This window comes from Mchenga conophoros, linkage group LG3 (genome assembly GCF_057382185.1).
Source record: "Mchenga conophoros isolate Kocher_MC1m ecotype Shallow Benthic linkage group LG3, M_conophoros_male_GT1.1, whole genome shotgun sequence".
NCBI classification, from domain to species: domain Eukaryota; kingdom Metazoa; phylum Chordata; class Actinopteri; order Cichliformes; family Cichlidae; genus Mchenga; species Mchenga conophoros.
Window position 1 is genome coordinate 33,317,906 of NC_140528.1, and position 16,587 is coordinate 33,334,492.

The 16,587-nt window shown below is 43.7% G+C and overlaps 1 protein-coding gene and 1 pseudogene across 1 annotated transcript; one reads left to right on the forward strand and one right to left on the reverse strand.

Moving 5' to 3' along the window:
- The first annotated feature begins 5,015 nt into the window (after nucleotides 1–5,015).
- Nucleotides 5,016–6,692, forward strand: LOC146578260 (E3 ubiquitin-protein ligase TRIM21-like; annotated as a pseudogene).
- Nucleotides 6,693–7,936: 1,244 nt separating this feature from the next.
- On the reverse strand, nucleotides 7,937–15,362 carry LOC146578261 (CST complex subunit CTC1-like). Its single transcript, XM_085267790.1, has 6 exons — nucleotides 15,229–15,362; nucleotides 14,993–15,155; nucleotides 14,735–14,790; nucleotides 14,472–14,628; nucleotides 13,579–13,765; nucleotides 7,937–8,178 (listed from the first exon to the last, which is right to left on the reverse strand). Exons 1-6 carry the CDS (start codon nucleotides 15,360–15,362, stop codon nucleotides 7,937–7,939), a joined length of 939 nt encoding a protein of 312 aa, XP_085123916.1.
- Nucleotides 15,363–16,587: the final 1,225 nt, after the last annotated feature.

The window sequence follows — 16,587 nt, forward strand, 5'->3', positions numbered from 1 at the left end:
CAGCAGTGAGCTTTATTAACTTGCACAAAGTTTTACACCCTGTTTGAGAGTAAATAAAAGTGGACATTTCTCAGCTCCAGCATTGACAGCTGAGGTAAACGGTGGACCGACAGCTTATCCACAAAATGGGAAAAACTCCGGTCCAGAATCCGGTCCAGTCCTCGTGGCAGTAAAAACTGTAATCATGCATACATGCTTTTGTCACACGTGACCATTTCGTACAATATAATTGAAGTTTTGGATTTAAAAATTTAGCAGACGTGAACGAGCAACATTCCTGATGAGGCTGGTCAACGCTGTTCAACTAGAAGCCTACGTGGATGATATCCCAGCCTACACATCCCCCTGAACTGAACTGCCTCAGTGAAATACTTGCTCACTCACACCAAACTTCATTAAATGTGAATGTGTTACTTTGCTGGTTCCCAGTTGCAGCTTAAGTGCATCCAATATTAGATTTCCCAGCTTTTCAAACACACCATGAGCTGTGCCATTTTCTGGGCACAGCAGGTTAATACCATATAAAGATTTCCTGATGTTGTATCTCCAATAACAGGTCACGGCATTTCGCTCTCGAGGCAGCCAGTGCCCTCCCTGCAGTCCCAAAAGGTTGATTCGGTTCATCTTGACGCACCCCTGTGTGCACTTATATTCAAAAGGTTTTTCCGTGTAACGATCTGATAGTGGGTGTGGGGAGCCATAGCGGGCATGGACAGGATTCAGTATGAGGTACCGAGGTATTCGGGTGAGACCACTTGCTTCTTGGGATCCTTTGGCATCAGGGCTCTCCGGCCTTCAATTGAGCTTTTCAGGTCTATCTTTTTCTTTGTGTGTGTGTGTGTGTGTGTGTGTGTGTGTGTGTGTGTGTGTGTGTGTGTGTGTGTGTGTGTGTGTGTGTGTGTCCTGTCTGGCACTGTAGCAATCAGAATTATGTCTGAAGGCCAAGACAAATGCCCAACAGATTTACTTTCCCAAGTGGGCCTTTTGCAATACTGGTCCACTTGATTGTCATAGTTTATTTGATCTTTATTAGTTATTTTTATAAGTTATTGTAATCAGGCCAGACTGGACTCGGGGACGAGAAAAAAAAACAAGAAGAAAAGTTCAGAAGAAAGTTAACCGAAGGAGAGAGAAAGAAAAAGGAAAAGAGAGAGAGAGAGAGAAAACACGATGAAAATCTGCTTCATCACCTTTTTTTTTCTCTTTTTCCTTTCCCTGGATCACCTGTTGAGAAAGAAAAAAGAAAACAAGCAGAGGAAGACTAGAGCAATCGCATAAACAACATCACGATGATCTATGTGACTATAACAGTAAATACTAAATATTAAACATTATTGTAAGATCGACAGAACACAGTGTGCTTTGAGGTAGGAGCCAAAAAGGGTGTAGTTTGTGGGTGTGATCACCCGTGTGTACACCTGTGAGCATGGACGCGCTTGTTTTTAAAAGGTTCCTTCATGTAATGATCTGCTAGAGGGTGTGGGGGGGCCACAGCCCCGTCCTCCAGGGCATGAAGCAGGTATGGAGGAGATCAAAACTCCAGACATCCAGAGGCCCCCAGAACACAAGAGACCAAGGAAGACCAACAGAGGGGCAGCCGCGCCACTGTCCCAGAAAGAGCTGAGGAGAGTCCCAGATGAGGGCTCACTCAGCAGCCGCGGAGCAGAAGCCAGGGGGAGTTGCAGTGACGCGCCCGTGAGCTCCGCCGGCAGCCAGCTGTGCCTGAGTGACCGAGCCCCAGGCCGAGAGGTCGGTTGCACCCCACCCCCGAAGTGGCCCAAGCGAGCCCCAGGCTCCAGGCCCCGATAAGCAGCCACCAAGGAATGAGCCGGTGTGTACCTGGACGCCCATCCCCGGACACAAAGAACCACCAACGCACTGATGTCTGAGGGGGTCCGCCACCGGATATGAACTTTTTTCAAGACAGTGAATCTTGAAACCAGAGAAAAAATAGAGAGTTTTAACGTGTTTATACAAAGCTAACTGAACCATGTGCTGCATCAACGTGATAATAAAATAATATTATTCACTTTGTTTCTGTCTAAATTTGAATTCTAATAAATATTTTAGCTTGAAATAAGTGAAAAAAATCTGCCAATGGAACAAGTGTTAGAAATGTTCTTCAATCAGCTCTTTTTACTCTCATTTCACAGCCAGTACTTTTTACTTTTACTTGAGTAAAGAAGTTGAATTAGTACTTGCTGTATTTTTAACAGTAGTACTTCTACTTCAGTACAGACTGTATGTACCTCCCACCCGCTGCACACAGTCACTGAGTACAGACCGGCTGATTCCTGTAAAGGGAGAGGCAGGAAGAGGCGGAGCAACAGCTGAAAAACAAGAAGCTCAACGTCATTTTGCAGAAGTGAAAGTGTGAGAGAGCAGCAGCAGAGCTGCAGTCGAGTCCTGTTTGTCTCTAAAAGAAGATTCACTGGAGTCCATCAGGTTCCTCTCAGCAACAGTGGTGAGTGCAGCTGATCACACTTCCTGCTTCTACACAAATCTTCACTCTGTTCACTTCATTAGGCTCTAGAGCACCACCTCATTTCTCCATGGTGCCACTTAGGCTACGTCCACACTCGCCCGGATAGATTTGAAAACAGTGCTCCGCGTCCACACTAGTGTTTTCAGTCGTTTTCACAGAGTTGTGCGTCCACATTAAGACGGCTGAAAACGCTTACGTTCCAGTCCTGCGCATGCGTGAAACGCAAGACGATTCGACCGGTCTCATTTCTGTCTGCCGCTTATTCACTTTCCAGCTGTTTGAAACGTCGCAGCAAAAGGTGGAGGAAAAGCACCGAGTTTTAAAATGGACTAACAATGAGGTGGAGTTGTTGCTGCGAGTAACACAAAAGTACAAAGTTGCAAAAGCGAGAGAGAATTAAAGAATTTGAAGAAAAGCTCTGTGGAGCATGTGCAGACTGATATTCATCTTTAATAGGACTGTCAAAACTGCTGCTGTATAATGCTCTCCACTATCTTTGTTTAATTGGTCACATGCCTGCATCACATGACTAACATGCATCATTGTTTTAGAAAGTCTCTGTTTTCACTGTTCACTGTGACACAAACGCACCGTCTCCAAATTATTTACTTTCCGGCTGTTTGAATCGTCGCAGCAGAGGTGAGCAGCGTGATAGGAGTGGATGTAGCTGTGGGTAATGAGAAAAGATGAAAAGAACGATTGATAACTTTTTCGTTAAGGCCGGTGCTCTGACACGGAGCCATCAACCTCTCAGTGTCTAACACTGGTCTGCAGACGGCATCAGATAATGAGCCACATTAGATGGACTCTGAGCCCACTGACAGTAAAAGGGTGAAGTGTAGACATTTGGAAGAGAGCGGCCTGACCAGTTTCTCTGACTATGATACTGTAAAGCTGACAACATGATGCATTTACTGTGGTGAGTGTGCAAAGACCATGGCAGGTGTTGTGCCAAGGTAGGGATCCCCAACAGGATCTGTTTCCCTGCGTCAGGAACATCGGCTGGGCAGGGAAAGCGGACCCAACGCACTCCGCCTCCATCACGACCAACTAGACGTGGAAGGAGTGATGTTTTAGTGACAACATGAAAGATGAGTGTGACCGTTCAGTTTGTGGGTTACAACAGAAAATGATACATTTATTGTTCTCGTGTGTTATCGGACGGGATCGTTTTAACAAACCGAGGACATTTTCCTGATAATTATCTGTATCCTCCTGTAACTTTACTGTTTAAAGAGCTAAAACCTCCAACATTTCAGGATCAATAAGTCCTTATAAGACGTGTTTGTGAGCTAAAAATCAAGAATGTGGGATACTGTTTGTCTGTGTCAGCCAAACAACTTCACATCTTTGTAACGACTGTTAAAAAGATGTTCATCCTGTTGATCCTGTTCATCTGGACGCTGCACTGTACAGCAGACACGACGTAGTTCAGTTTGTGTTTCAGATGAACCAGTTTGTGTCTGAGTGTGTTGCTGGGTCTCCACCAGTTACTCTGACAACTGAAGGTTCAAGATTTTTATTTTGACATTTGCACACAGGACCAACAGTCCATGCACAGTGGAATACTTGTGCAGAGCTTTCCAAGTCAAATCACACTTTAACAATATAAAGACAGAAAAAGCAGAAGGATAGAAATGAAGTCCGGAGTAGGGTAGTCGTACTATTTTCTATATACAAAGAAAAAGAAGAAAATGTACAGAGAGTGTGTAGTTCTCTACCTCTTATCGCACTCACAGTGTTGCACATTTGTTCCACAGATCTGTTTCACAAGTCTGTTGTGAGTGTATTGCCCGATGGTCAGTGAACCGATGATACATTCAAAGTGAGGTTAAGTAGTGCTGTGTTATTTTAAGTGTTCAGTGTGTTTTTGTTTGCCGTCAGTCTGACAGTTGTGGGGAAGAAGCTGTTGAAGAATCGTGTTCTGTGTGTGATGCTGCTGTCCGCTCTGTTGTGTCTGAGATTGTATGTGCAGCTTTGTATGTGCAGGTCCATGGATGCAAGTGTTGTTCCCATAATCCTCTCTGCAGACTTTCTGACTCTGCAGAGCCTTCCTCTCTGTCTGTGTAGTGTTTCCATACCAGACAGTGATGCCTGCGGTGAGGATGCTGTCTATCAGTCCTCTGCAGGCCTGGGTGAGAGGGTGGTGGTTCATGCCAGCTTTCCTGAGCAGCCGAATGAAATAAAGCCTTTGCTGGGCTTTTTTCACAGTTGCTGTAGTGTTGAGAGTCCAGCTCAGGTCTGATGTAACCTGCAGTCCCAGGAATCTGTGGCTGTTTGCCCTCTCCACCTCCGTCCCTTTGACGATAAGAGGCTGCAGGGGAGGGAGTTCTTCCAAAAGTGCAGTATTCATTCCTTGGTCCGTGTTGAGGATGAGGTGAAGAAGCTTCTGTGATGAGTAGAAACTTAAAGAAGTCCAGACGCTTTTCTCTCCAAGCTCCTCAGACTACTGACGCTTGTTTCTCTCTTTGTAAAATGAAATTTAAAGTGAATTTTGAATCAAATGTTTCTCTTCTTTCTCCCTCAGAGTGCAGACATGTCTGCTGCCAGCAATCTGCGATCTGAAGATCAGTTTCTGTGCTCCATCTGTCTGGATGTGTTCACTGATCCAGTCACTACACCATGTGGACACAACTTCTGCAAAACCTGCATCAGTCAGCACTGGGACATGAGTCAGAGCTGTCAGTGTCCCATGTGTAAAGAGACTTTCTACACTCGACCTCAGCTGAAGATCAACACGTTGTTCTCTGAGATGGTTGCTCAGTTCAGACGTGAAGCTCAGCAGAAAGCCAGCAGCAGCAGCTCAGAGCAACAAGCTGCCAAACCAGGAGAAGTTCCCTGTGACGTCTGCACTGGAACCAGACTGAAGGCCCTGAAATCCTGCCTGGTGTGTCAGACCTCCTACTGTCAGACTCACCTGGAGCCTCATCTGACACTGAAAGGTCTGAAAAGACATCAGCTGGTTGATGCTGTGGAGAACCTGGAAGGCAGGATGTGCACGAAGCACGATAAACTCCTGGAGCTGTTCTGTAAGACCGACCAGACATGTGTCTGCATGCTCTGCTCTGTTTTAGACCACAAGAACCACGAGTTTGTTCCTCTGAGAGAAGAATATGAAGGAAAGAAGGCAGAGCTGGAGAAGACAGAGGCTGAGATTCAGCAGATGATCCAGAAGAGACGACTGAAGATTCAGGAGATCACAGAGTCGGTGAAGATGAGTAAAGATGCTGCAGACAGACAGAAAGCAGAAGGTGTTCAGGTCCTCACGGCTCTGATGGAGTCTGTTGAGAGACGCCTGAAGGAGCTCATGAAGGAGATCGAAGACAAACAGGAAGCTACAGAGAAACAGGCTGAAGGTCTCATCAAAGATCTGGAACAGGAAATCTCTGAGCTGATGGAGAGAAGCTCTGAGGTGGAGCAGCTCTCACGCTCTGAAGACCACCTCCACCTCCTCCAAAGCTTCTCCTCCCTGAAAGCTGCTCCACCCAGCAAGGACTGGACAGAGGTCAGAGTTCATCCACCATCATATGAGGGGACTGTGGGGAGAGCTGTGGCTCAGCTGGAGGAGACAGTCTGGAAACTCATGAAGAAGAAGCTGTTAGAGGCTGAGCTGCAGAGGGTGCAGCAGCATGAGGTGGATGTGACTCTGGATCCTGATACAGCTCATCCTAATCTCATCCTGTCTGATGATGGAAAACAAGTGTACTGTGGTGATGTGAGGAAGAATCTTCCAGACAACCCAGAGAGATTTTCTCAGTGTCCTAATGTTTTAGGAGAGCAGAGTTTCTCTTCAGGCAGATTTTACTTTGAGGTTCAGGTTAAAGGAAAGACTGCGTGGGCTTTAGGAGTGGCCACAGAGTCGATCAACAGGAAGGGAAGCATCACACTGAGACCTCAGGATGGTTTCTGGACTGTGTGGCTGAGAAATGGAAATGAGTACGAAGCTCTTGCTGGTCCTTCAGTCCCCCTCTGTCTTCATCCTGGTCCTGAGAAGGTGGGGGTGTTTGTGGATTATGAGGAGGGTCTGGTCTCCTTTTATGATGTAGGTGCTGCAGCTCTGATCTACTCCTTTACTGGCTGCTCCTTCACTCACAAACTCCACCCATTCTTCTGTCCCAGTCCTAATGATGGAGGTAAAAACTCTGCACCTCTGATCATCTGTCCTGTCAATCAAACTGATCAACGACTGATTTAATTGGATGAATGATTGATTTTTCTTGAAGGGAACAAATGAACATATTGAGTGTAAATCCTCTACAGTCTCCATGTTTCTATAGAATCTGATCATCAGGACTCTGATTCACACTTTGATTCTCATGGAGTTTGATTTGAACAGAAGAAAAGTTGAATCAGGAAATGTTCCCACTGATGGAGACTCGAGCTGAAGAGCAAATATCAGAGAACAAATGTCCAAAAGCTTCATTTCCAATAAAGTTTGTTCAATGCTTTGAGTGAATCCAGACTCATGTGTGGCTGTTATACGGAGCATCAGAGTCCAGCTGAGTTATGTTGGATACAAACTGCTTATTTTGGCTCTGTGAGGAGTTTTGTTCACTGAAAACTGATGAGACGGATAATATTCAAAGAACTCTGTAGAGATTCATGCATCCATGTTCTCCACCTGCAGGTGTGGAGGAGAAAGGTGGAGCACAGACTGCTGCATCCTTCCAGTCACATCATTTTGATGATTATATTTGCATGTTGTGATGATTTGGGTTAAAGACAAACAGAGTTGAACGGCTGCAGTCACAGCATGAAGACGATGCTGAAGCTGAGCTGTCAGTGAACATGTTTCACTGTGATTTGATTTGAAGAATAGAAAGTGTGTGTGGCTGCTGACAGCTGCAGTCTCTGCTAGTCTGCATAACACACACACAACTTTCCCCCTGAGGCAACGATGCAGCAACAACACAAAGAACAGCTGCAGACACACACACACACACACACACACTGTTAAAGAACACTTTACTGTTTAAGGCAGAATTCCTCAGTAACAATGATTTGAGGTCTCTACAAGTGTCTACTGTGGTTTTAGCTCAACATGTGTCCTTCATGTCACAAACAAGATGGCTGCTAGGGTGCAGACACACAGCTTGGCAGGTCCTGTGCGTTTGCCTAAAAAACCATCTAAAAACCCCTGGATCTTGACATCAACTTGTCTTTTTGTTTTTATGCATTTTTATCTTCTGTGGAGTTCGACATGTCCAAGAAAGCTGGATAATTATACCACTTTCCCAGCCAAATGGAGCCAACATCTTTTGTTCACAAGATTCTTGGATTTTGGTCATGCTAGACCACCCCCAGGTAAACATGAACAATCAAATATACCACGTCTGTCGCTGGAGATTCTGAAACTTGTTCTGATGCTACTTTTGGCTGGTGATATAGAACTAAATCCTGGACCAAATTCAAACATCAGTGATTTGGACTGGCTACAACTAATTAGCCTAGTTAGCCTAGGCCTGCCTCGGCCTCCATTTCAGCAGCCTGGGCCTCCACCTCAGCTGCCTGGGCCTCCACCTCAGCTGCCTGGGCCTCCATTTCAGCTGCCCGGGCCTCCATTGCAGCTAGCTGGGCTTTCACCTCAGTTGCTCGGGCCTCCACCTCGGCTGCCTGGGCCTCCACCTCAGCTAGCTGGGCTTCCACCTCGGCTGCCTGGGCCTCCACCTTGGCTGCCTGGGCTTCCACCTCAGCTGCTCGGACCTCGACCTAGGCTGTCTGGGCCTCCACCTCGGCTGTCAGGGCCTCCACCTCGGCTGCCTGGGCCCCCAACGGAGCTGCCTGGGCCCCCAACAGAGCTGCCTGGGCCCCCAACGGAGCTGCCTGGGCCCCCACCTGCTGTACCCAAACTACAGTCTCCGGTAAAGGGTTTCTCATCATTAAATGCTCATAGTATTGTCAACAAAAGGACAAGAAATCCTGCTATTAAAATTTACAGAGGAACAAAGATCTGCAAGACATTTAATCAGGCTAAAGTAATCTGGGACACTAAAAATAAACCAAAGGGGCTTCTATGTGGACACATTAACATTCGCAGTATGTTACCAAAGCATGAGCAACTGGAACATATTCTAAGCAATTCCAATATTTCTATTTTGGGTATCTCTGAATCTTGGCTCACAAGTTCTTCTCCGGAGTCTGCGGTTGTCTTTCCAGAGTACACAGTATTCAGAAGGGATAGAATTGGAACAAGAGGAGGAGGAATACTTGTGTATGTAAAAAAACACCTGGATTGCTCTTTACTTAGTTCACCAATAGATGTCGAAATAGAACATATTTCTGTTAAAATCACTCTTTCCCCAGAAATGTCATTTACGTTGATCTGTTTATATCGCCCTCCTTCAGCAAAGAATATTTTTTATGAACAACTACAGGTATTACTTAAATATCATGCTATAAATAATAAGTCTAATGAAATAATTGTAATGGGAGATTTTAATGTCAACTGGGACTGTGAAAAGGGCAGAAAAACACTCAAGGACATAATGGAGACTTTGAACTTTACTCAACACATTGAACAACCCACAAGAATAACAAGACACTCTAAAACTAAAATAGATCTGGTTTTCTTTTTTTTTTTTTTTCTTTTTTTTAAATGACATCAGAAACAGCAGTATGCGACATTACGTGATGGCAGAGCTTCAGTTCATCCTTTGTCATTCAAAAAAATAGATCTGGTTTTCAGTAATAAGCCCGAGCGAATTATTAAATCTTATAATTTTATCACTGGTATTTCAGACCACAATTTTATATTATTTTCTAGAAAACTTATAAAATAATGGGTTAAGAATGACTTTCAAAGTTCATCTAATAGGAGATCCTTTTATGAATTCATACCAAGAAGTCAGCGACAAAATGTAGCAGAAGCATTAGCATCAGTTAACTGGGAGCCTTTATTGTGTAGTGATGATCCACAATTCTGCAGCAGTCACTTCACTGACATTGTCAAGGATGTTATATCAACATACTCCATTAGAGGTCGACAAAAAATAAAGACAACATCTAATTTGCCCTGGTTAAACAAAGAGTGCAAGAATTTAATGAAAACAAGAGATCAATTACTAAAGCAGTTCCTGAAAACAGGTCTAACTCTGGATAGACAGAGATTTACTTCAATGCGGAATAAAGTAACAAGAAGTTTGAGACAGGCCAAAGCAAAAATTTTTATAAATATAATTGAAAGAGCCAAAGGTAATGGTAAAATTATCTGGCAACACTTAAATAAATTACTTGGCCCTCATTCAAACAAAAGTAAAAACACAATTGAACTTTATGTAAATAACTCTATTGTTAGAGAGCCTCTATCTATTGCCAGTAACTTAAACACTTTCTTTATTTCATCTGTTAAGGAGATCAGTCAGAGCTTTGACTCAGTCGTATGCTCTGATAATGTGAATGATGTTGGTCAAAATTTGTTCACCATCACTCATATTTCAGACACTGAAGTTGCTAAACCAATTACAGGTTTAAAACAATCAAAAGCACTTGATGTATATGGTATTAACACAAACTTCCTAAAGGAACATATGGATTTGCTTGTACGTCCAACAACTCATGTTTTGAATATGTCTTTCAAACACTCCATTGTTCCAACAGATTGGAAAATTGCTGTAGTTACACCAATTTTCAAAGCAGGTGTGAAGACTGACATGGCTAATTATCGCCCCATAAGCATACTTCCGGTCGTATCTAAAATAGCTGAGAAGTGGATGGTTAAACTCCTCACTGCTCACCTAGAAAACACCCAACCCTCATTACATCCATTGCAGTTTGGCTTTCGGGCACATCACTCCACAGATACTGCCCTGTGTATGTTAGTGGAGAACTTGAAGAGCTTGCTGGACAAGAGTCCCTGTGTTGGAGCTGTATTTTTAGATCTGAGGAAGGCTTTTGACTCTGTAAACCATCAGATATTGTTGTCCAGATTGACTCGGTTTAATATCTCCAGTCAGGCTCTTCAGTGGTTTGCCTCATATCTCTCACACAGGAAACAGTGTGTGGTGTTGGATGGGGTTAAATCTCCATATTTAGACTGTGATACAGGGGTTCCTCAAGGATCTGTTCTTGGGCCCTTATTGTTCTCTCTTTTTATCAATAACTTACCCGAAGTCTGTCCAAATATATTTACTCAAATGTATGCAGATGATGCAGTTATATATACGCAAGCAAATAGTGTCCAGCAGGTGGCAAAAGATCTTACAGCTGCTTTAGCATTAATGCATAGCTGGCTGGAGGACTCATGCCTAATGTTGAACACCTCAAAAACTGTTGGTATGTATTTTTCAAAACGCCCCTTAAACTTGAAGCAGTCAAACATATTCCTGGATGGAGTAGAGCTTGAATTAGCTCCAGAATTTAAATATCTTGGGGTCATTCTAGACCCAACATTATCCTTCAAGAGTCACATAAATAAAGTGTCACAGGTTCTTAAATTTAATAATCGAAATTTTAATCATATACGTAATAATTTAAATATGAATGTTGCAAAAACTTATTTTTACTCAATGATCATCTCTCATATGGACTATTGTTTGACGTCCTGGTCACTTGCTTGTCCAACAACACTTATAACTATTGAAAACATTTATAAAAGAAGTTTAAAACTACTTGATAAAAAACCGACTTCCCACCACCACTGTCATGTGTTAAAAAAACATAAATTACTGAACTTCAATAATTTAGTGAAACTTAAAAGAGTGTGTTTAATATATAAAGTCTTACACTCCCTTGCTCCACCACCACTAAAGCAGTTCATTAGGCATAAAGAAAGCTCAGACAGGACCACTCGAGCTACAATCCGAGGAGACTTGTTTATACCCCACAGACGGACAGCATTTGGGCAGAACGTCCTCTCTGTCCAGGGAGGCCATCTGTGGAACAGTCTTCCTCAACCCATAAGAGAATGCTCGACATTCAACTTGTTTAAGGCAAAGGTTAAAAACTGGTTATGGACAAATCAAGTGTGTGATCATGTATGAGTTGTATAGTTTTAATGTTTTATTTGGGAACAGAATGGTGTGTATGTGTAAGTTTGGTGATGGAGTTTTTATTATGAATGAATGATGAATTATTATGTCTATTTTTATGCTTAAGGACAACAGATGGAAATTAGCCCTTGGCTATAATCTGGTATGTTTACATTCATGTAATTTTTTCTTTACATTTATGTTCATTAACATGCACTGTCCTAAATAAATAGAAAAAAAAAAAAAAACCCATACTGAAACATGTTTTTCTTTCTGCCGTACAAACTATTTGATCACAACATCTTTGCTTTTTTCCTCCAATCGTTTATTCTGATTATTTTATTTAGTTTAACTTTGAAAAGCTTAAAATTGAACTCTTAACCTGATTTAAACGTTTAATTTCTCATTAACTCAGACTTTTAATTTATTTCCTTGTTTAATGTATTATTTCTTTATCCTTGTTTAAGTTTTGCCGATCCTTTCTGTGTAACCTGTTTAATCTGACCTTTGACCCTTTAATTTTAACTTAACAGTACTCTTGTTTTGACCTTTGACCTCTTTATTCCTTATAACCAAAGAAACCCTTTTATCTGATATTTTCACCTTATTGATTGATTATATATATCTATTATATTTTCTCACCTTACCTTATTTTGACCTTTGACCTATGTCCTTGTTAGCCTTGATCTTCCTTCATCAAACGTGAAATTTCTTTCACCTTTGAACTTAAAGCTTAAATCAAACCTTTGTTAAAAAGCTTCTTACCAACTTGTAATTCCAACTCTCTGCATTAAACACGTATCTTATCATATAAACACTGGATCACTGAGAGAACTTTAGGCAGAACCAAATGAAGCAGCTGACCTCGTCAAACTCACAGCGACAGTAACTGACAGTGAATTATTTTAATCTTCTTCATTGTATTTGTTAGAAACATTTATTTTCCTTTAATTGGACTTTGGTTAAGTTCAATCCGATGTATTAACCGACCTTTGAGGTGAAGTGCAGCTGCGAAGAACGCTACGGCAGGCAATGAGGTGCGTTTAATGTCGCTCTGTTAATTTGAGCGTCCATAAATTGAATGTCTTATTTTTCTTACTTTATTATTGCTCATTTATTGGAGAATTTGGCCATTTAATTAAGGTAGATTTTATGTTGTTGGTGGTAAAGATCTGGATGGATATTTTACTTTATTCTGTGTTTCTATTTTTCAGTTTTACTTTTCAAGACTTGGTGAATTGCCTTTTTCTACTTTTTGTTTAGTTTTGTTAAAATTAGCAGCAGTGAGAAGTGTTGTTGTCGGTCTTGAATATATTTGATGTAGCCCATACTGTTAAGGTAAGTGTCATGTTTTTAGTTGTTAGTCTGATGAAGAATCTTTTATTTTTCTCCAAAAGTTGATTGTGTTTATCTGGACATAGTGTTTTTCAGGTCCAGCTGAATGCAGGTTTCCCCAGTCTTATACGTGTCAGGAGCATCAGCACAGCTGAAATGCATTTTTCCTAAGCACCGCGTCTCTGTGGCTTTTAAACCCCAAAACACGCTAAAACAAAAATGGCTCCACCCCAAGGATGGGGTCCCCCGGTGTAGTTTCCACTGTGACAGACTGTAGGCTTCCTCAGAGTGAGGCTGAGAGCGGCAGGCCCAGCTGGAGTCTGACCCGTGTCACACAGTGGAGGTCAAACCTTCTGTGCCACAAACACCAGATTAACCAGTTTCACTCATCATCCTTCTACTGTCAGATTTTACTGGTGCAGGTTTGATGAATCACCATCTGAGAACGTCTCTGATGTGGGCGCCACCCACAGGGATCACTTCCTGTAGAAGGGTCACATGACCTGTTATAGGCCCCTTTGTGATGATGACAGCGACGCCCCTTTCGTGTGAGGTTAAACCCAGAGAGCTTCGTGTGACCTCTGACCCTGATCACCAGCGTTAGGGTCAGTGAAGGTGAGATACCATGTGACAGGAGGAACAATAAAGTTTTATTTGTACGAACACGTAGAACAGATGAAGTCAGAACGAAGCAGGTGGAGCTCAGTCAGGGTGGAGGTGCAGACAGGTGAGCTGAAGGGGAGGAGCCAGTCTGGTCAGGAACTGTCTGTCTCCTCGAGTGAACCTCCTCACCTCTGAAACACACACGACTCTGAAGGTTGCAGTCAGGGTTGGTCAGGGTGGTGAGGGTGGGGTTACCTTCTGGTCTCTGGTTGGTGTGTTTCCTGCAGGTGAGGCTGAGCGGCCGAATCATGACATCGCTGCTGCACAGACACAACAGGAAGTGGAGGAGGAAGTCGTCAGCGTCCCCGTCACACACCTGAGACAGACACAGAGGTTATGTCTCTGCAGACTCACGGCTCGGCCCTGTGGAAACGTCCTGCAGGATGCCTGTTTCTCTCTGTGGTGGCCCCCCCACAGTGTCCCCACCGTGCTTCACTGTGTGGACGCTGTTCTTTGGGTTGTAGCTGCATCTTCTTCTCGTTTCACCTCCTCTGACCACAGGACGTTTCAGTCTGCAGGTCTTCGTCCTCAGCAGTGTGGCTGAAGGTGTCTGCAGACGTGGAGCTCTGTGAGCTCACAGTGCGTCCCTGTGCAGCCTGTAGAGTCTTTGAAGTCTTTGCTCTGACAGGCTTGTTCTGTGCTGGGCGGCTCTTTGACTTTCTTCAGGTTTCCCTTCCTGGCACTCTGATAACCTCAGATATCCACAACGTGAATCCTCACAAACATCTTTTTTTCTCTCTTTTCACTCAAACCTTCTGACGTTTTCACACCGACTGTAAATATGAAGAAAACCCTCAGTTTGACGCCACGCCCCCAAACCAGTTCAGCAGTAAAGTGTGAGCAGACGGAGCTGTTACCAGGATGTAAACAGGATGTGCCCTTTCACAGTTAAAGCCTCAGGAATAAAAACATGACCCGATCTTAAATTTTTAAAGATAAAATAAAGTTTAAAGACGACGATGAGCATGTGACTCACCTGTGACTCACCTGTGACAGGTAAATATATACACCTGGCTACTGACCTGGCTCTGCCCACGAGGGAAGACTCTGATGTGACCTCTGACCCTGAGTGCTCTCTGAAGCCCCTCCCACTGAGCATCAGCCAATCCCAGCAGAGCAGGAACCAGAGCAGCTGAGAACCAGATGTCAGCCTCACCTGTCCCGTCATCGATCACCAGCCTGATCGAAGAGCAGAGCCACATGGTTTGATCATGTGACTGTCACCTGACTCATCCAGGTGATTAACACGTATCAGCAGGTGAGCTCAACAGGAAGCTGCTCTTACTTTGCTTTGGACTGAAACACTGACGAGGTCGAGTGACACTGAGAGCTGCTGCAGCCCTGAGAGAGAGAGAGCAACAGGTAAACACACACACCTGAAATCGTGAGCAGTTTCCTCCAAAACGACACTTTACTTACTGCACCAACACTAACACACCACCAACACGCTAACAACACATGAAGCACTCTGAGTACTTTCACTGCACCCGAGAAACTGCAACTGAGCACATCCTGTACACACTGTGTGTATTTTATGCAGTACCTGTGTGTACACGCTGCCACACAGCGAGCAGCTCCACTGCAGTTGCAGGAACAGGAAACACACCACGTGACCTTTGACCTGTCCCACAGCGCACCTCTGCTTGCTGCTCAGAGCCCACTCACCCAGGTGCATGATGGGAGCAGGAGGAGGAGGCTGGGCCGAGCTGATAGAAACCAAACAAACAAATAAACAACAGCACGACAAACACGTGAACCAGACTTTACCTGTAAACTTACCTGGTGTCTCCCAGGGAGACCACAGTTATGGAGCTGACAGGTAAGTACGTGCAGTACACACTTCCTGTCCTGAAACACACACACAGGTAAACCGCACAGGTACGTAACCATCGGCGTGACTTTGTATTGAACATTGGGGGGTCAAGATCTCTGTCTAAATAAATAAATCTGGGTACATTTCCAGATGATTAAACAACTATTTTGCTGGTAACACCTGAAACCAGTAAAGAAAACCAGCAGCCTATTGATGCAAGATAATCCATAACTTTATTGGGGCTGACATTGTTGGAAATGAGTCCAAATAAAGAGTCCAAACATTTATAAGCCTGTCTATGTGTGTCTCACCTGGACAGCCTCCTCTGGACACCAGACAACAGCAGAGTGTTACCCGGCAACAGGCCAGGTGGGTAGGGGGTGTGGCTTAAGTCCAGGTACACCTGCAGACTCCTCCCAGCTTGGTCACAAAGAGTGAGACGCACACCTGCACACACACATTCAGCTAACAGTCAGACCAGGGGTCCGTTCTTCGTACCTCGCTACGTAAATTAGCTGGATTAGATTGTTGACGATTTCACGTGATCCTGGATCGTTCGGTTCTCCGAAGCTCATCCGGGACTTGCTGTCATAGCAACAGATCCATAAGCGTAAACCTGCTCGGGAGCAGGCTTACTTTATGTAAACAAGATCGCGGCCACTCAGGTATGTCCGCTTCATGTATACGAAAGCAACTGTGCAATATACTCACTCAAATGAGCAATCCTATTTATCCATATTGTATATTCTGTATCTATATATGTGTATATGTGGTGTATTTATGCTTATATCCTTACTCTCATTCCCCTTAATGTATCTGTAACATGCAACTTCCTTCGGTGCTTTGCTACTGGAAACTGAATTTCCTGGAGGAACCCACCCGAGGGATTAATAAAGTTTCATCTAATCTAATCTAATCTAATCGGGTTTTCTTCCTGCAGCCCTCATGTTTACTCAAGGTTTAGTTCTGTCTTCATGCTGATTTTCTTGTTCAGTCGTGTCTCATGTTGCAGTTTGTCAATCCTGTCCCTGTGCTCTGTGTTCCCTCTGTTCAGTATCAAGTCTGTGCCTCATGTGTTTCCTGTTTTATTTTGATAGTCCCTGTCCTGTGTGCAGTGTGCTTGGTTTTGCTTCCCTTCTGTCATTAGGCCTGATTTGTCCCAGATGTGTTACCACCTATTCCCCATCTTCTCGTAGTTCTGCTTGTGTATTTAAGCCCTGTGTTTCTCTGTTAGTTGTTGTGTTGTACCCTCACTGTACTGTGTTTTGTTTTCTATGTGCTTCTGGTAATGTTCTGGTTCACTCTTTCCTGGTTTGATTTTCTAG